Source organism: Typha angustifolia, chromosome 13 (assembly GCF_048772165.1).
Source record: "Typha angustifolia cultivar Huaian chromosome 13, ASM4877216v1, whole genome shotgun sequence".
Classification (NCBI taxonomy): domain Eukaryota; kingdom Viridiplantae; phylum Streptophyta; class Magnoliopsida; order Poales; family Typhaceae; genus Typha; species Typha angustifolia.
Window position 1 is genome coordinate 7,562,847 of NC_133251.1, and position 21,657 is coordinate 7,584,503.

The 21,657-nt window shown below is 36.9% G+C and overlaps 1 protein-coding gene across 1 annotated transcript; it reads right to left on the bottom strand.

Moving 5' to 3' along the window:
* Positions 1-6,939: 6,939 nt before the first annotated feature.
* Positions 6,940-21,047, bottom strand: LOC140774072 (small ribosomal subunit protein uS8my-like). Its single transcript, XM_073116916.1, has 3 exons — positions 20,834-21,047; positions 19,258-19,418; positions 6,940-7,276 (listed from the first exon to the last, which is right to left on the bottom strand). The coding sequence occupies exons 1-3, from the start codon at positions 20,961-20,963 to the stop codon at positions 7,178-7,180; spliced, it is 390 nt and encodes a 129-aa protein (XP_072973017.1). The 5' UTR covers positions 20,964-21,047; the 3' UTR covers positions 6,940-7,177.
* Between the last annotated feature and the right edge of the window lie 610 nt (positions 21,048-21,657).

Below are 21,657 nucleotides of genomic sequence, written 5' to 3' on the forward strand. Positions count from 1 at the left end.
GGATTATGGATATCATATATCCAAAATTGTTAGTATTTCTCCAACCGTGAGCTCATAAAATCATCAGTTTACCTGAGAGGAATCGTTTTATCTCCATAGCTTTCACTATCCACATTATTTGCAGATGATGTTTTCCCTTCCTTTAAAAGCTCAACATCATATGCATTAGCATGAGAGATGGAAGCTGATTCTTTGCAGACATCCTTGCTACCAGCATAACTGAAAACGTCTTCTTTCAAGACCCTTCCATCTTTCCCTGTTCCACGGATATCGTTTATATTTAAACCATACTGTTTTGCTAGGTTCCTGACAGCAGGAGTAGAGAGAACTCTGCCAAGAGCTTCTTCTTTGCCCGATGAGCTTAGACAATCCATGTCATGAAAGTCAGAGATTGGCATAGTTTCACTACCAGGACTCTCGGATGTAAAAGGAGTGTGAGCATCTTCAGCAAGCATCTTCAGTAAAGTTTCGCCAACCTGCGGCATTACGCAGACTAAGAATCTTTCCGCATACTGAAAGGATAGCCTACTTTTGCATGATCTAATGCAGAATGATCAAGAAGTAAATGATAACATCTATCCTTCACATCTATGGCCAAGAAGAATAAGCAGTTGAATATTAAATTAATCAAGAAGCACACTGAATAGTACTTTGTCAGTATGCACTTACTTATGGCAATCAGTTTGAAATCACATAATCCCACTGAACATCAAAAAGAAGACTGTCAAAGATTTTTATTGAATTTTGGAACTTAAAATCATGATAACATTTTGAGTATACAAAAAAAAAATTTAGGTGAAATGAGGAGAATCACTCTCCTTTCAGTATTTGGAAGGATTTTTGTTATTGCAATACAAGTATGTAGTTTCATTATTCACTATACATTAATCTGTCATCTACTCTTTACTTATGATTATTACATTATGATTTTCTGCAATATTTGGAACATGTTTTGTGAAATTTATTTCTAAGATAATGTAGTTCACAATTTTTTTAATGGCATCTGTAATTTTTTAATGTAGTAGAGAAAATTGCAATGACATCTACAAGTGCGTCAGTTCAAGATGACACCAATAATAGTGTTACTCAAGATGATAGAACAAAGAGAAAAAAATTGATATCAGATGTCTGGGATAACTTTGATAAAGCTGAAGTGATGGAAGTAATTAATGGGCAAACAGTGAGCAAGTGTAAAGCAGTATGCAAATTTTGTCATAAGCAATTTAATGGGGAAAGTTCTATGGGAACGACACACTTGAGGAACCATTACAAAAATAAGCATGGTAGAGAAAGAGGAGAATTGTTACTTAATCTTGCAAGAGTCGAAGAAGATGGAATTTTAGAGTCATACAAATATGAAGAGGAAGTAAGTGCAAAAAAACTTCTAACAGCAATAGTTATGCATGAATACCCTTTCTCTATTGTAGAACATGAGTATTTTCTTGAATTTATAAAATCTCTACAACCTGCTTTTCCAACAAAGTCACGGATTACTATTAGAAAAGAGATCTTAGAGTTATATATTGAGCAAAAAAGGAACGTATATGATATGTTAGGTTCACTTTCATGTCGTATGAGTGCTACTATGGATCTCTGGACTTCTAGACAGAACAAGGGTTATTTGTGTGTTACAGTGCATTTCATTGATGATGATTGGAGAATTCAAAAAAGAATTGTAAATTTCATGCATTTAGAAGGGAGACATATAGGATTAAATCTGTATCAAGCATTTCTAAGGAATATGATTGAATGGAATATTGATGGAAAGCTATTTTCCTTAACTCTGGATAATGATCGTGCTAATGATGTTTATGTTAGAGATGTGGTTAGTCGGCTCAGTGATCAACAATCTCTTGTTTGTAGTGGCATACTTTTTCATGTCAAATGTGTCACGCATATTATCAATTTAGTTGTGCAAGATGGTTTGAAAAAAATAAAGGATGCAGTGGAAAATATTCGTCATATAATCTTAATTCTCAGAAATTCACCCTTGCAGTGGGAGGATTTTCAAAAGAGAGCAAAGGAATGTAATTTAGCTACAAATAAAGCTCTTTCTATTGATGTACCTACAAGATAGAATTCTACTTTTTTGATGCTTAAAGATGCTATATATTATATGAATGCATTCAAGAGGCTTCAGTGTGCTGATCCAATTAAATTTGCTGCATGTCCAACAAATGAGCAATGGGATAATGCTAGAATATTATGCAAATGTTTGAAAACCTTCCATACAATAACTGAATTGCTTTCAGGAACTTCATATCCAACTGCTAACTTATTTTTCAAAGAATTTTGTGATATTCAATTGCAAATTAGAGAATGGTGCAGAAGTTTGGATGGATTTGTTCTTTCTATGGCAACATCAATGAAAGAGAAATTTGACAAATATTGGCAGCAATGCAATCTTATATTAGCTGTGGCTTCATTTCTAGATCCTCGATATAAAATGAGTATTATGAAATTTTACTTTCCTCAAATTTATTCTCTTGGTGGTGCTAAGGAATTTGAGGAAGTTTGTGAAATCATAAAGAAGTTGCATGATGAATATGCATCTAAATTTTCACGTCCTTTTGATTGTGATGTGAATGTAAGCACAAGTGAAGTTATCCAAAGTAGTGGAGCTGTTTTTGATGAGTTTGACGAGGATAGAAATAGAAGATTTGAACAATTTTTAATTGAAAAATCTCAACATCAATCTCCTAAGACAGATTTGGATTTATATATTGAGGAGGGCTCACTTCTATGGCAGCGTAATAATACTAAACTTGATATACTATTTTGGTGGAAAACAGAAGGTGCAAAGTATCCTATATTATCACGAATTGCTCGTGATGTGTTGGCAATTCCAGTTGCCTCTGAATCTGCATTTAGCATAGGTGGTCGAGTAGTAGATGCTTATCACAGTAGGTTGGATCCTGAAGCCGTGGAAGCTCTAGTATGCACTCAGGATTGGATAAGATCTACAAGAAAAGGTACTGATTGTTTTATTTTCTTAATTTTTATAAATTAGTATTGAATACTAATTTCAATATTTTTTTTTTCTTATTAGGAGAAGTAGCATCAATTATTAAGGATGTTGAAGAATCTGAAGTATCCGAGCACGTTTCAGTTTCTGACATACAATCAATGGCATGTTCACTAGATTAAATGTAATGCAATCTTTTATGTTTAAATTAAATTTGAATTGCATATGAAATTGTATGAACAATTAATGGTATTACTTGATATGTTTCAATTCATAGATTTTTAGTTCAACAATTAAACTAATGTCATTCATTTATTTTTGCAGATCCTCTTTAAAGTGTATCACTACTCGGTTGACTTGATTGAAGATTAGAAAAATGTGAAATGTCACAAAATTATAGTGGAATTGGTGGTCACTTTGGAATATTGGCCTTTTTATTGTACTTGCATTATATTTTAAGTTTTGGTGTAGTATGGTTATTATTACTATGTGAACAAGTTGGTCATCTTTTTGTTATCCTCTTTTTATTATATCTAAGCATATATGTCATGAAATATTGTGAAATTGTAGTAGAATTGATAGTCTCATGTTCTAGTGAATTGTAGTATTATCATTTTTTTTATAGTGAATTGTAGTCGAATTGATGGTCTCATGTTCTAGTGAATTGTAGTGTTATCATTTTTTTTATAGTGAATTGTAGTAGAATTGGTGGTCTCATGTTCTAAGCATGAACAGAGTAATCTTATGTTTTTGCACTAGATGTTAGTTTGTTATGTTTTTAGAATTGGTGCTTTTATGTTGTAGTGAATTATAGTGTTATCATCTTTTTCTAATAAATTGTAGTGTTATATCTAAGCATGAAAAGGGTAATCTTATATTTTTGCACTAGATGCTAATTTGTCATGTTTTTGAAATTTGTGGTCTTATGTTATAGTGAATTGTAGTGTTATCATCTTTTGTAGTGAATTGTAGTGTTATCCCTCTTTTTATAGTGAATTATAGTATTATCTTCTTTTGTAGTGAATTTTAGTGTTATCCCCTTTTTGTTATATCTAAGCATAAACATAGTGAGATTCATTTTGTATTCGTATCCAATTATAATTCAAATTTTTTTATCTAGTTTGTGTTCGTATTTGATTAAGATTCGATTCGTAGCCGATTAAGATTCGATTCGTATCCAATTCGTATTCGTATCCGTTTAATATCCGATCCATATCCGAAAAATATCCGTATCCGTTTAATATCCGATCCATATCCGAAAAACATCCGTATCCGTTTAATATCCGATCCATATCCAAAAAATATCCATATCCGTTTAGTTAGGATATGGTTTTGCATTTTGCTATCCGTCCAATATCCGTATCCGTATCCATATCCGGAGTAAAAATATGGATCCGGATGTGGTTTGAGCACTATCCGATCCTTATCCGAAACGTTTTCCCCCTAGTGCTGTTGGATCACGTTGAAGGTCCAAGGACAAGCATTGATCGTGGACTTTCACCTATTGGCTCTCTGAGCACGGATGTTGTACTTGGCACACAATGACTATATCTTAGGTCCAATCACATTCGACTTCAAGGATATATGACTGAACTACAAGCGGAATGGACAACACGTGCTGTTGGATAGGGTTCGACACAAAACCAATGACGCCTTGCATCTAATGATGGGATTGCCTAAGCCACCTTGGATTATAAGGGATGCATTGGAGTTGCCACGGCCACCGAAAGCTCCACTCAAAGACCGCTTCATTAATTTATCACTTTGAGAATAGAGTGAGCGAAAATATAGTGGAATGTGATCCAAGCCTGATCGGGTCACCTCACGAGGAAGATTGGGTTCGCTGTGTCGAACCTATTTATCGTAGTATTAGTTTACTACTTTTGGAGAATTAGCCACGAGCTCGTATGGTCAAATGTCAATAATGTTCGAACAATTGAACGTGAACACAGCATGAAAGCAGCCTTCATCAGGGCGTTCAAGCACCCTAACCCTAGAGTAGTCTTCGTCGAAGCATTCGAACGCTAGCCCAACGGCATTCGACTACCCAACACTCAAATCATTTCGTGTTAAGGTCAATTTGAATATTTTTAAATTTCTAACTAGACTCTAAATATATATAAGACAGCCACTTGAAATTATTAAAGAATATTGATATTTACAATGTTCTTCTACCTCCCGTTTCTCTCCTTTCTCCCAATCTCTAGGGGTGTCAAAATAAACGATGGGCTTGAGCTCGGCTCAAGCTCAACTTGGTTGAACCTCGGGCTCGGCTCAACCAAGATGGAGCTAACTCGAGCATGAGCCTCCATTTAAGGCTCAAAATTAATTTTGAGCCGAGCTTGAGCCGGAGCTGGCTCACCCAAGCTCGACTCGATAGGCTCGATATGCACAAACCCTAAATCTCCAATTCCTAAATCCTTTCACACAGTCACCTTCGAGTCCCCCTCAAATCGCCACCTCATCATCCTCCTCCTCCACAGTCGGTAAGCTCGACAAGCCCCCTCTTCCTCCTCCGTTGTCGACAAGCCTCATCGTCATCCTCCTCCACCATCAACAAGCCTCCTCCACTGTCGGCAAGCCCCCTTCTCGACAAGCCTCCTCCTCCACCAACGCTCTCTCCACCATGCAAGGCCGCTCATAGGTGGAGATCGAGGTCTGCTATGAAAGGTATGTGGCCATTGCTACCTCTGATATAAAAGCATATCCATTTCCACGTCAGATGAAGAAAAAGCATATGTTGTAAGCAACGATCTAGCTAGAGATAGGAATAGATGCGATCCTTCATAGGTAGAGTAAGTGGGATAACTATGAAGAGAAACCAGCGGTGGATGGAGGTCAATGCAAACCAACATGGTTTACAAATTCGGTAAGCAACTCAATGTTAACATAAGCACTTCCAAGATTGTTTATATCATGATGAACATGATGCAGATCATTCAAATATTTTTTTTTCTTTCATACACCTATATTAAATTTTAGGTTAACTTATTTTGTTTTATTTACAGGTTAAAACTTAACATTTTAAATTTTCAAAAGTTGTATTTAATTTAACTATTTAAACTTAATTCAACGGTTTTGACTCGATTCAGGCTCGATTTGCTTAGGCTCAACTTGTTTACACCCATACTAATCTCCATCCCTCCCATTCTTTTGATCCAAGACCAATGCCATTACTTTCTTTCTCGACTACCGATACCCCTAGTTCAATATGGTCGACCATCTTCTTCCCCCTTCCTTAAACCCTAGTCGCCAGCTAACTCCTCCATCCGTCAATCCCCTTTCGAGCCAACCATCTTCCCCTTCTTCCTTTCTAGATGACATATCTACCACATGCCAGCATCATCTTTATTATCCTTTCTATCCCCATCCTCTAGATCACATCGTCTCCATTGATTCCACTACCAAACCACCCATCACCATTACCTTAAATAAACCACCTTAGCCCAGTCAGCACTTAAACCCTTTTTTTTTTTTTTGAATCTCGAGATATCAAGAGTAAATTATTCCAGAGAATTTAACAGTTCCCATTTTAACTGATGTCACTGATATTCAAATCTAAAAATACATATACATCATAAGCCTCTTTGACCAGCTGAGCATTACCTCATTGACTAGAGAGAGAGAGATCATATAAAATTATAAAAAACAATCTTTTATGTCACTGTTTCTATAACTTTTTAAAATGTATGGATACATAGCTATTAATTCAGATATTATTCTAGCGTAAACTATCCTAATACAAATACAAATTCAAATATAACTCATCGTGGGATACGATACAAGATTTGGTCGGACCAGTTTTCACTCTTATCCATGTCAAACTATTAAGCTCACGGCATGCTTATGATAGATGATACTAGATCTATTAAACCAGTGGGAAGAAAACTTGATCTTCCAATTAGTAGGCAAACCAATAACTGCACTCATGCATATATTGCAGGGAGTGCAAGACCAATAAAAGCCTCCCCGTATCAGGCAGGGGTAAACATCTCAGATGCATTAAAATCTGCGGTCCTGCACACATGTAAGGCTACAAATTCACAGGCAACTTCTCACCAGCACATGCTATCCTGTTTCCTTGATATCCTTCAAGGAACCAATCACCAAAACAGAGCAACGATGTTACATAATAACAAGGATAGACATGAACGTTGAAATAGATTTGAGTTTTCCAAAAGCCAGTGTAGCAGAAAGGCACTTCTGCCTTAATTAATGGAAATAGCCTAGAACTTGGCCACCTACATTTCGCATGATAGCTTCCTCATGATCCAAAATGCCGTTAGGAGTTGTAATTACAACATATCCCCACTGCAAAAGGTAAAATGAAGTGCAAACTTATTCCTTTCCTAGTTCTTTGTAAAGAACAGAAACTATCAAGAATAATCTCCTATCCATGAATTTATAAAATAAAAAAAAATTACATAACAATATTAGACGCATTTGTCTGCATTAACTGAAATATCACACCAAGTCAAATAAGTTAGACCAAGATCAGAGGTTCATCTGTTAATCCATGCATAGAGATTAAGGAGTCTACGCAATATTCTATTTAAAGTCTGGTTTTCCAAGTGGAAAGTGCCACATCTATTCAGCATTTATGATATATGAATCAATGGCCATTGGGAGTTTGGGACTAATTAGCAGAACTGCCAAAATTAAAGTACAATGCAATATTAGAATAGCAAGCAAAATATTATAGTAACGTTGTCATTTGCTAGATTACGGAATATAATTAATATTACGTATTAATGTTTAATATGATTAAAACTTAGCATATAATGAACTGGAGGGATTGCACAATGGTTATCAGTTGAAAACAACAAAAAGGTAAAGCTGTTAATAACCTGAAGCATCTCTTAATAAATAAAAATAGTAAATGGTTCTTACACTAGATATTCTAGAAGCACTGTATATAAAATAGGTGATAAGCTCATATAGACACATACATCTCTTCACCCTTAGCCTTTGCTAATGCTGTAGTATAAATGCTGCTACATGACGAGGCATAGAAGATTATAGATGTCTCTCTTTGTATCTGTATCTAGTTGTGGGTATTCTAATATTCATTTATGACGTAACACTTATCTTTGATGTGATATAAAGTGAAAATAAAAAATAGAAAAAGAGTTTTTGACTTATATAACTTTATGAAAATACCCTTTGATATGTCATCCAGTGGAATTATGGGATAGGTTGACCAACTCTAGGTATGAAATGGTTGTATATTACTATTGTCTACCTATCTAGTGGTTACATATAACAGTCTTTATGTATGTAATGGCTATATATTAATATAAGCTAAATATGCATCCGTAAGGTCGCTGGTAGATTACCAATGCTTGAGGTGGAAGTCGCTACATGTGCAATTGTGTCATTTGGGAGTTCTACGTATGCAGTGGCAACATATAACATTACCTATGTATGCAATGATTAGGTATGTTAATTCACTTGTAAGCAATGGGTAAATAATATGATGTATGTATACAGCCAACCAAACCAAAAACATATAATATTCTCTATGCATAGCATATATATTACCATTATCTACATATGCAACAGTTATATAATATCAGTCTCTCTATATGCAATAGCTATATATTATCATTCTCTATCTAATATCTATGACTATATATTATTATTTCCTATATGCGCAATGGATACATATGATATACTTATTTTGGCCATTAGAATTAACACCTGTTTTGATTGTTAAAATTATTATTTTGCCCTTTAAACCTGGTTTTGATATGTTATACCTATTTTTCCTAAAAAACTGTTACTAAATACTAACACCTATATTGTATGCTAAAATTATTATTTTGCCCTTTAAACTTGATTTTCATATATTATACCTATTTCCTAAAACATAGTTAAGAAATATTACACCTATTTTGATCATTAAAATTACTACTTTACCATTTAAACTTGATTTTCACATATGCTTGTTTTCCCACAACATGGTTAAGAAACATTCACACCCGTTTTGAATGGTAAAATTACTATTTTGCCCTTTAAATTTGATTTTCACATGTAATACCTGTTTTTCCTAAAACACGATTAAGAAAAAATAATAGCACTTGTTTTAATAAAATGACTATTTTGTCCTTAAACTTGATTTTCATATGCTATACTCATTTTTCCTAAAACATGGTTAAAAGATATTAACACCCGTTTTGACCGCTGAAATTATAATTGTACCCTTTAAATATAATTTTCACATGCTATAACTATTTTTCCTAAAATATGGTTAAAAAATATTAACACCTGTTTTGACCACTAAAATTCTTATTTTGCCCTTTAAACCTAATTTTCACATGTTATACATATTTTTCCTGAAACATGGTTAAGAAATGTTAGCACCCATTTTGACCATAAAATGATTAATCTGCCCATTAAACCTAACTTTCACACATTATGCCTATTTTTCCTAAAACATGGTTAAAAATATAAACGCCCATATTAACATTAAAATTACTATTTTGCCTTTTAAACCTAACTTTCACATGTTATACCCATTTTTCCTAAAACATGGTTAAGAAATAATAATGCCTGTTTTGACCACTAAAATTACTCTTTTACCCTCTAAACCTAGGTCCACATGTTATACCCGTTTTTCTAAAACATAATTTTAAAAGATAGGTGGGTGATAGGAAAGAGGAGAATAGAGATAGGTGGAAAAATTGAGCGAAAATTGAGCAGAAACTTTTGACTTATGAAATAAGATAAATAAGTGGTAGGACAGAAAAGAGAAGATTTTTAAAATAACTTTCATCAACTGAAGGGTAAAATTATTGTGTTTATACGTGATATAAGATTTAATTTGGATTAATAGTATTTCTAATCTAGACTAGGGAAAATCTGATGTTTACTTACTAATCTGGAAGTACCCAAATTTAGAATAGGGAAAAAGATAATCCTAAAACACAAAAAAGCATACCTCAAGTGTAGTACATCGATTAAAACAGTAATTTACATGGTCCCAATTTCAGTCGATCCCTCTCTCTTCTCTCTCTATTTTTTTAGAGAGAGAAAAAACGAACGTAGAGAGAAGAAATGAAAAAAAAATTACAGAGAGAGAGAGAGAGGAAGGAGAGAAGAAATGAAAAACATAAAATTTGCCTTACAGCAATAAGAGAAGAAGAGAGAGAGATATAAGGGAAAGAAAAGAAAAGAACAAAAATTTTGCCTTGTCAGTAATAGAGAGAATGAGGAAAAGAGAAGAGAAAGCCAACTTGGTATTCATCAAAATTTTGAATAAGATAATACATTTTTTAGCTTTTAAACTTCATATATGAGTAATTATTATTTTCTTATTTTCTTACATTTTTATAAATTTATAAAAATATCCTATATTTTTAAATAATATTTAGAATTTTACGTAATTAAAAAAGTCTGATCCAATATAGAGAAACGGTACAACCGATACGTATTCTTTTTTTAGATGGCCGATCCTAATCCTGATACCGAGTTTTGGAACATTGGTAATTTATATTAATAAACATATAATCTGATTTTGTACCATTTATGTGATGATCTAATCCTAAGGCAAGGTAAATGTTTGGTGAGGCTTTGTTAACAATGCCTTAAAACCCAACATAGACTAGGTAGATCAGGCACTCCACTCATTTAACAATGTCTACCACAAGTCCACGATCATTCCATCAAAAAAGTGCCTTTTATTGACCTCTCTAATGTGCCTTTCATTAAATAAATACTTTCCAAGTGATCTCCTACTAAGAGGGAGAAAACGGGATCAACAAAATTTCCTAACTTGGTATACATGAAGCTATTTGAGGAACCATACATCAAAATAAAGTAAAAGGACACTGTGAACATGTAAAAGAGAGTTCATGGAAAACTTCAGCAAATGTGATGTCCCTATTTACAATGTTAGTAAGTAACTGCAAATCAAACCAACAATTTCTCGTAGAATTGAGTTGTTGACCTACATATTTGTATATCCTTACCTAATCTCTTAAACAAACAAAATTTTAACAAATGCAGCAAGTGCATTAATGGTAAATAACTGAGACCAGAAGTTAACATGCCAGTCACATTGGTGATACCGCTTAGGTATGCAGTTGGCATGAATTTCAACATGGAGTGCCTCTTAGTGTCAAGATGCATCTTGCATGCAAAACAGCCAAGAGGATCACAGTCTGCATGGGTCCACATGTGTCACATGCCAACCAGCAATAAATCATGATTGAGTTGGATTATCAACCCTCAAATACCATGCTCCATAATTGTGACCCATCAAAAGAAATAAGCAGTGCTAAAAAAGAAGACAAGTTGTTCTTTATAGCATCTTGTTAACTTGTGTAGAAGTGCAGATATAACTAATATAATAGTAGAAAAAAGGTAAGCATATATATTACCGCCCGATCTTTATAGTGTCAATAACTCGCTTAGAAGCTGGAACCGCCCAATCAAATCGGAATACGGAAGAACCTAGTGTTCAAGCCGTATTGGAGTCTCTTTCTGAACAGATGGCCATCAATAATCAAATGATGATGGAGATGATGCGAAAAATACAGGCGTGGCCGAAACCTTCTTCAACAAGCAAGGCAATCGCAAGGCAGTATGGGGAACCCTCTGCAGCATACCCAACATCCTCCACAGCCTCCCTGTTCCTCACAAAAGTAGGGGAGAGTTTGGCTATCCAGCAAAATCGAGCTTCTACACCTCGACCCATGGTCAGCCGCAACAAACTATCGTCGGCTACAATGGGATCCTCAACCATTGTAGCAGCCCTTGGAACCTCCAAATCTTCCTATGCACCGAAGACCTCGCCGATAAACTGCGAAAGGCTAGCCATTCCTTTCCCGATCCCTGTAGAAACGGCAAAGTGTCCATCTTCAAGGCAGCAGTTTCCTTCGGCAAGCGCAATGGTTGGAAAGATTCTTTCGACGTTAGAACAAAGTTCTTCGACGAGTCGACAACCGTGCAAACCACTGTTGAATGGAGGAAGACTACGCATGGCCGCCGGATATCCCTCATCCGGAATTCTCGTCAGTGGTGAGGGAGATGATACAGAACCGCAAGTTCTAACACTTGGGCCGCCTTACACCACCTTCTTTTGCAACCACAGCGAGTCAGCAACCGGGAAGAAATCATGTATGGCCTCCAGTGACCTTCCACCATTCTCCTCGGTCAATCGACAGTCGACCGCAACAGCGCCATCACAGGTGATGACGTTGCAGCTCCCCGCCGAGCTACAACTCAAAGGAGAAGGCCGCAATCTTCCAACCACGGCAGCACCAGCCTCTGACAGCCTCGTAAAGACCTTGTGGGCTACTACTGCTTTTCTCACCCAGACGACCGAAAGCTCCCTGCCATGGCTGCGACAAAATGAAGAAGAAGGAGATGAAGATTTTGTTTTTGTCAACCTCAGCCTTCCACAGCAGTCAACCGCCGCCACCCCAAGAGGGACCTCACCAACAGCTATTTTAGTATTCCAGATGGCCGAAGGCTCCTTGCCATGATTGCAACGGGACAGAGAAGAAAGACCTAAAGATTTCATTTTTTGGGCCAAATTCGGCCTTCCTTCGCCGTCGACCGCCACCACACTGCCGGGAACCCTGCCAGGGCAATTGCTGGAGGTGGTCACTACTCAACCATGGCTGCCACGTGCTAAGGCAACTCCTATGGCAATGGCTAATGGAAATTGAATTATGGGAGAAATATTAGGGATTTCAAATTTTTTTGAAGACCCTAAATGGTTAGAATTTCAAGAAGGCTATATTGTTGGGCTTGACCAGGTTGAATTGCTAGACAGGAGCTGGGTTGGACCTAAGAGCCAAAGGGGTCAAGTCAAGTGTGAGTCATCTCTAGACTTGGGGACTCAATTAAGTTAAATAAGGGATATGATCAAAAAACCCTCTACTTGACTTAAGTCGAGTTTGCTTATACCAAGATACATTTGACTTAGATCCTAATCTATAGAGTGGGCAGAATGATTATGAGCACAACCAACAGTCAGTTCGGCTGGTTGAACTTAACTTGAGTCACTAGAAGGAACTAATCTGGATCCACCAATTATATCTAACTCGACCTCCCGAGCGCAATCGGATGCACCAGATTTCTATTGCTGAACTAACATTGAGTCAATTGGTTCGACCACCCGAGACCAAGTGGACTCAATGTAGACGGACCCAAATTCCACCTTGGGCCAGTTGGAGTACATTTCCTCTATTTTCAGATATGTGGGGAACCAATGCAGAAGATCATACCATGGAGGAGCAAGAATCAGAGTTCAAAGATCGCTACCCAAATTTCAAACCATGAGGACAAGGTTGCGGAAGTGTGGTGGATTGATATGATTCGGGCTTCACTGATTCACCGATGTCGTCTCAAACATGGATTCACTTTAGGAGTGTCTTTGTTTCTTGTTTTAATGTTTAATTTCTATGAAAATAAGTTTTCTATAAGTCACGTTCGAACGCGGGTGAAGTGAGTTCAAAGGCGGTTGTGAACGGGGTTGTGAATATGGGTGAAGGGTGTGCATTGTGCGTTCAAATGCCCCGTTCGAACGCACTGTGAATGCCTGCATCGCGTTCGCAAATCCAGAGAAGTGGGAAACAGGCGCGTTCGAACGCCTCCATCACGTTTGCAAATCCAGAGAAGAGCGAACTCGGTGCGTTCGAACGCGGTCGGCGAATTTGTATTGTTTAGGGTTAATTTTGAGTTATTGGTTAGCCTCTAAAAGAATGTGGATGGCAACCAAAGGTCATTATTGATTATTGAAGAATTGAGTTTTGCCTTACCTCCTTCGTCTTCTTCGCTCATGTTCTCTCAAACCCCGGCAACGCCGCTTCTAACCTCCCTCGACCAACCAATCACCCTAGACCCTTAGTGGCGGCCCTCTCCTCCCCCTTCTTCCAATCTATCCAACACTTGCCCTAACCCTTCCATCGACCATAACCCTTCCTCCACCACTTTTCACCAATGCCACCCCATTAACGCCGGTCCTCCACCAACCACCATCACCTAGGATCATGTGCCTCCATCCACGGATCCTAAACAGACCACCCTGACCTTCGTCCACTAATCGGACAATATCTCGAGATCCCCACATCCGATTCACCTGAAACTAGATTTGTTGGAAAGCTCTTTTCTGGGGCTACAACATATCAAAATTTCATGTCGATCCGACGGCGACATCTTTCAGAATTTTATTTTAAAATTCCATGTCAAATCCAGTCCAGATCAGAGAATTGAAAGAGATTGAACCTTAGCCTAAGGGGAGATCGTATCATCAATATCTCAAGATATTTATAACTAGATTGAGAGATATCATCAGATCAGTGGTCGAAAGTCGAAGAACACGAGATGGATGAGCTGATGGAAAGATAGTGAAATTAACCAAAATGTGTTTAACTCCAAGTAGTGGCTGAACATGATAAGAAGAGAGGGAAGAGGAGGGAGAAGGCATGCAAAGCTCGGATTTTGGAAGGCAAATCTGTACTTTCTCAGGTGGTTTAATTGAATATATTGGAAGGCATGCCAAGCTCAAATAATTTTATTAACCGTAAGGCCACACAAATAAATGTGAAATTTGAAAAATATTAAAAATAATACAACATTATTTTAGCGCTAGCTATCATTCTAAATCCATTCTAAATCTACGATTCAAAATACATTTTGTGAAATTCTCATACAACAAACTCTATGGCTTTACTTATGAAATAATAAAGGTCCGTGAGAAGTTGTTTACTCTCTTTGATTATTATGTTCAAAACACTTCTAAAATTTCAAATGTAACACCTACAATTGCTTTATGTAAAGTTTCAAATGATACTGAATATGGCAATTCTATGATGAAAGTAATTTATTACCATTAATATATTCTTATTATTATATTTTTTAATGTTTTTATATATTTATAATAAAGGTTTTTTTTGTATGAATTTGATTTATTTTAGAGTTTTGAGTTTGTGACTAAATCATAAAAGTCACAATTAGAATTGTATCTAGAAGAATCTCAAATTGATTAAAATTCTAAATTATATTATTGAAAATTCAATCAATTTCGATATCCATCTCTCTCTCATGACATGTGATATATTAAGGCAGTTGGATTAAAGGTGCATTTAAATTTTGGAGAAGCACATCTGAGAGGATTCCATAGCCAATCTAGATGAGGGATGAGCTTAAAAGGTTTGGACCAAGCCTTAATTTTGGCCTCAAGCTTACCAAGGTCCAAATGCAAAAGGAAAATTGACTAAGTTGGTGGGCACACTTGTATGGAGACTTTGGCATGGATGTCCTCCTTAGTCTTTTCCATAAGCTCACCCACTTCGCCCTCTAGTCTACCTCCTCCATGCACTATAGCCTCATTGATGTGAAACAAATGGAATATTAGGATTCTAGGAATGATGATGGTGAAAAAAAGAGAAAAAAGAATGGGGTTTCACACTTCCATTCTTAATTAGGGTTTCACACCCAAAACTCACATTGGAAATCTCAAAAAATTTTCATTTCTTTATTAACCCTGATTGAGTAAAAAGTTGGCCTATATATAGACCTTACAAATGACAATATGCAAATAACACCCTAAACAATTGAGAAAAAACAAATATAATCCTAAACACCATAAATAGCAAACGTATAATAAAAATAGTTGACTTAAACTAATTTTCTGAAGTAGGAACTGCACTAATACATGCACCTGTGTAATATGTAATTGATGTCCGCATCACTCATCTCCCCTTTCTTTCATAAGCACCATGGTAGTCAGCTTCACGCATTCGTGTACCGAGACGAATTTCTCATCGCTATAGACGTTCAAACATTTGGCTCTTCTTTCCTCCACTTAGGCTATCTGAGGCCTTGAAACTCATTTCTCAATGATATTCTTACCTCTAGTTTGCCCAAGCATGGTGAGGGAAAGCCAAAGACCTAGGGTAGGGTTGTTAAGGCATCGGATCCTTAAAGTTGTCCCAATCATCGATGTTGTCGGACGGTGATTGAGGCGCCATGTCGCTGGGTTGGGCAGCAAGGGCTCCCTTAGTGGAGATGTACGCCTTCAGTGGTCTTGTGGCACGCGGTTCTAGCTACCAAGGTGCTAGTCCATCAAACTCCAACCATGGTTCATCCTCCTTGAAATGTTGTGCCACAAGCGCCATAGATTGAGTGGGCACGATTGCCGTGTCGATTCCTCTTCGAATCCTGATCTCTTGATCTTCCTCTTAAGAGAATGTCCTCCTTATGTAAACATCTCCAACAGTCGTAGGCGTTGGTTTATCCAAATTGGCTCATGTATCATCCTCTTCAAAGTGAAGAATCACCAAAGCTCAATTGTAGTGGAATGCCGACATCTGTTCAGCCCTCCTTGTGTCAGGCGTGAGCAGCAATGGACTTTTGGATTGAGCACCCACTGAGCCACCATATTCATCTTCATACTCAGCATGTGATGGTGGTGGAGGACCCATTGAATGGACCGAAATAGTAGAGCTCCTTCACGGTAGACCCGATCAGACCCGTTATGAGCCCTCAATTAGAATTCCCAGTTTGAGGGTGATATTCGCCCTTGTGTCCTCTAGTTGCCTGTGAGAGAGGGTTTATCTAATGTCCAGCAAGACTTCCCTTATGTCGGAGAACATGAAAACCATGTCTCCATAACTAGGTTGGTTGGTTGAAGCCGGTGGAGGTGATAGTCGTAGTGGCAAGGTGGGGGCTGGTGACTCCCTCGCCTCCATAGCTTCTGTGGGGTCCATGGCTTGGGAAGCCTTTCCTTGGCCTCTTGCAGCCATGGCTTTGGTCATGGTCATGGTGTCCGAGGAACGGTGGCTTAAAGAGAGTCAGGTTCCAAATCTTACTTTTTTTTAGTGGGCTTGATTCTTCTCTTTTGGAAAATGAAAGAAAAGGCATGCGAGGACCCATAGCTCCATTTCACAGTCTACACGAAGATTAAAGTCGAGCTCCATCTCCCTGACCCACTACTTCCAACTCACCATTGGTATAGAGATATGGTCAACTCCTATGACGTATATTAAGGGAAGAAAAGGCGCCTTAAAACAAAGATTTTATTACGTATCTGAAAGCGTTCTGAAGATTGATTCATCATGTAAATAGCTCACAGGAAGCAAACTCATCAAGCTGGAATCGCGTCTAGTGAATCCCTGCTAGCTGCTGGCTCGCTTTCGCAGCAGTCCAAAATTGCACTCGTATCTCAATCTTTTGTTATGATCCATTCTCAGCTACTGGCTTGAGATCAGTGCGGTTTGGGTTAATTTTGGTGGATCAGCTTAGGGTTCTAGTGAAGCCCAATGGTTTACACTTGGACACTGAAGCTAAGACAATAAGGAACGTGGTATGGAGGTCTAGGAAAGAGATGGTGGTTAGGTTTAGAGGAGGAAAGGTCAGAGATGACATTTAGGATCCGACAATACCACAATAACGACAAGTTTTAGATCATTGATGGATGCTAGCCTTTAATGGAGTCCAGAATATGGTGAGGGTTATGATAAGTGATCCAAAGGGTAGGGATGAAGGTCCAGGGTGAGTGAGTGGCAGTGGAAGGAGGAAGGGACTAGGGATGGAGATAGTGGCAGCGGTGGAGATGTGTGGCTGGCTAATGGCAAATTCAGGGACGGTCCTTTCAAGTGATATTTTGAACGATCTACCCGTTGAAACCTCGTGAAATTTGGATATATCGTAGCTCCAGAAGAGATCTTTCAAATAAATCCAATATCTCGAGATTTAGATAGCTAGATCGAGAGAAATCGTCAGATCAGTGGCCGAAGATTAGGAAGCACGGAATGGATGGGCTAAAGGAAAGATGGTGAAATTGGTTAAAATATGACTAACTCCAAGTAGTGGTTGAATGTGATAAGAAGAGGGGGAAGAGGAGGGAAAAGGGAAAAGGTGGTCGATGCCCAAGGAGGAGAGGAGGACCAATAGAGGAAGGGAGGAAGGAACCAACAGCCAAGGAAGATTGCTCCGCTAGGATTTAAAGGAAAGAGGTGGTTAGGATGACGATAGGTGGCCCGCCCTAAGGGACTAAGTGGTTGGCTGGTCAATAGAGGTTAGAGGCAGCGGAGCCGAGGTGGTGGCTGCTGCCATGGGAGGAGAGGAAGAGAGCTAATGCAAGAAATTCAATTCATTCCATTTTATACTTTACTACAGTGTGTATCATAATGTTATATAGGTGGCTACCCAAACTATCTTGACATTTTGGCTACCCCATGGGTCAAATATAAAGCAACAAAAAAAGAATAACTAATTCTTAGGTTGAATACAAGTAATAATGAGAGTCAAATCCAAAGAGATACAAGCAATAACAAGGAGACTACTTTGACTAACCCAAAGAGAGTCTCTTATCTAACCTAAAGATGTCTCTTGGCTAACCTAAAGAGAGACTCTTGGTTATCCCAAAGCAACCAGAATTTTAAGAGCTAAAAGCAATAACGAGGCAACTTGGCTTGGCCCAAATGGTATCACCATCAATAAACCAGACCGACTATCACAAATTGAAATTAAAATAGATCTAGTGTTGAAATAAACAACTAGCTAGATAAGTGACTCAAGCCACGAGTCTAATGTCCATGAGGTGGCTAAGTCTGATCCGGATCACATCACTAACATTGAGTTTTTTTGCAATAAATTGTAAAGTTAGGCAAATATATGAAGAGAAACCCTAAAAAATTACATAATGTCTTAGGCTTCAACCACTTTCTAAATTAGCCAATGCATTCATGGAAGGTAATTGATGGATTAAAGCTCAATAGAATCATGAACATTGCATATTGAAATTTCATGCAATTCAAGTCTGTTCTTGTGATGGAATATAAACATAACAACCTTTAAACCTAAGTGCTACTTCACTTAATTCTTGTATTCCTTAACTTTGTTTGCTCAAAGATTGGTCCAACTGTACTAGAAGAGACCCTAAATGTTGAAAAGTTACATGCTCAAGATTAAAATTTTATGGTTTCACAATGGAAACAGCAAATATTTCTTGAGAGGGATTCTGTCCCGTCATAAAGCAATCTCTTCAAAACCTGAATCCCCAGTAGATTGTCTTAATTGAGGCATTGGAATGCATGTGAAAAGAACAACTAAAACATGAAGCATTTATTGCTTCGCAAGAAGAAAATATTATTATCCATCGTGGAGCACTTGCAGGTCATTGGATGTGTTCCTAATTGTTCTAACACTCTATAACAAATAGTCCAGAACATGCATTAACATACAAAGCAGAAACAAGCATACATGAACCTACTCTGCAAAGAATGCAACCTAATGTAACAAACAAATGTTTTTAAGCATGAATAAATAATACAAACCTGACGTGTCGGAAGCATTCGCAGTCTGTACTGTTCAATGTCCTTAGCCCTAATGCCCTGTCTATAAGTAAGGGCTCGACAATCCTTTATCCTGCCTTGCAACTCTACAGTAATTTTTCCCACTCTATGTGGATCAAAGACCTGAAAATCTTTAATATATCCTGAAGAAATGAATATATCATAAGTTGAAAAAAAACTATATATATATATATATATATATATATATATATATATATATATATATATATATAATTGGCACATGCTGTCACTGTTTACATGAACCACAATGGAAACTGGAGTTAACTTTTATATTCAAAAACTATGAATATGTTTCTTACAAGCTAGAACATATATTTTCGTACTTACTATAAGCTGTTTTCTCTTTTCTCATATACTTATATAACACATTGTCTATTTGTTTAAGCAATTTAGATGCCAATCCAATTAATGAAAAGCAATGAAAATTCTAATATAAGGGCAAAAAAATCAAGAATTCTACAAAGCTAGCTTCCTTCTAGCTATATAAGAAAATCAATGAAATCCTAACACAAAGCCAAAGCTCAAGAATTAAAGCTGACTTCCTTACTTCCATATAGAGTTATAGCTATTACATAAGACATCTAAGTATCTAACAATCTAACTATCTTGCAATTCTTTCCAAGAATAGAGAGAATAATTTGCTGCAGAAAAATAAATATGAATCCTTCCAGATCAGGCTATCAGAATAATTAACACTCATCACGTTGGACAGAATTCAGTGTCAGGTCATTAATCAATTTAGCGGGCCATGTATAAGACATCATAAGATTGTAGATAAAGAATATATGAAAACATTCTCCTTAGAACTTGCAAAATATATGACTTTCACTATTATGTGTCCACATCTTATAGAAGAAAAGGACAGGACAAAATGAATCTCCGGACATAACCCTATATCTCTTTTGTTCAAAGCAGCACTCAAGTCTAGGTAACACATAGACAATACCCCAGATGTCTTCTGCCCATAACATCAACTAGAATACTAGCAGAAACAACAAAAGGAAAAGCTAGAAAATATTTTATAGGCACATAAGTCCATCGGATTATCATAACCTCCAAACTTAAAGAACCAGTGGATTTCTAGAGCTGCAAACACCATTAAGATAAACAAATTGCTCAAGGTATTTCATCTAAACAATGAACAAACACCCTATAAAGGTGCAACTAATCACGCCGAAAGTTTAGAGGTTCACCTTACTACCAAAAAGCATGCAACATACAAAACCGAAATGACCAATTAGCGTTCCCCAAAACCATATAGACGTCCTTTTTAATCCCCTAAGCTATAACGACTAACTTGCTGAGTTCTGATGTCTACTCCAAATTATCACTATGAACGACTGAAATAACAAAGAGGTGATCATATCGTACTCTAGAAACAGATATCAACTACGGCAGTAAAGTAGACTTCATGATATCCTGATCTTTTGTCACTTTCATCCACACGTAATCAAAAATTTCCCACCATGATCTCACTCCAGTATAACAATCGAGCAAAAGGAAGAGAGAAACGGGGATCAAAGAAGGAGATGCAAACCCCGATTTTTCATGATTCTGAGGAAGGAAGTCATGACAGTGGAGATGGGCTGGAGGTTGGCAGTGGCCTTCCCCCTCCTCTCGGCGTTCACCATCGTCCTTAAAGCGTCGTTCAGTATCCTCCGCCCCATCTCTACCCCTCTCCCTCGTAATCTACTATGGTTTGAGTATAGGGATCGATTATCGAACTTGGGTTTGGGGTTAAGGTCAGCATTGATTTCTGTTAACTTTCTTTAATCTCAAAACTTATTCTCGTTCTTTAATCTCAAAACTTATTCTCGTTCTTTAATCTCAAAACTTATTCTCATTCATTTGCATCAGGATTATTTATACCAAAAGCTACTTGGTTTTTATATTTGTGAGCTTGCGTATTTTCGATTTGACATTTTTCCTCTTTCCTTACTAGCTATTTAGTGCTCATTAAAATATGAACAATATAAGAATAGAGAGAAATGACTGGTAACTTCTTTTTATTCTTTGTTATTTCTACTAATTCTTCTCCTACTATTTTCTTCTTCATCTCTTAAATGTTATCTTTCTTTTTTTTTTCTAAACTAGACTCTTTAATCGCTTTCTAATTAATACAATAAAAGATTAGTTATAGATAATTTAAATAAATTAAAACTATTTAATTAATTTTTTAAAAATTAATTTAATCTATGTTACAAATAAATTACAGTATCTATTTAAAAAACTACAAATTAAAGTCAGAATTTTATATTTAAACTACGAATTTCATACTTAAACCATGAATTATTTATTCTGTTACAGTTAAACTTCGAATTTACTTTGAATACAAAAGTTCTACAACATGATATTATGGAT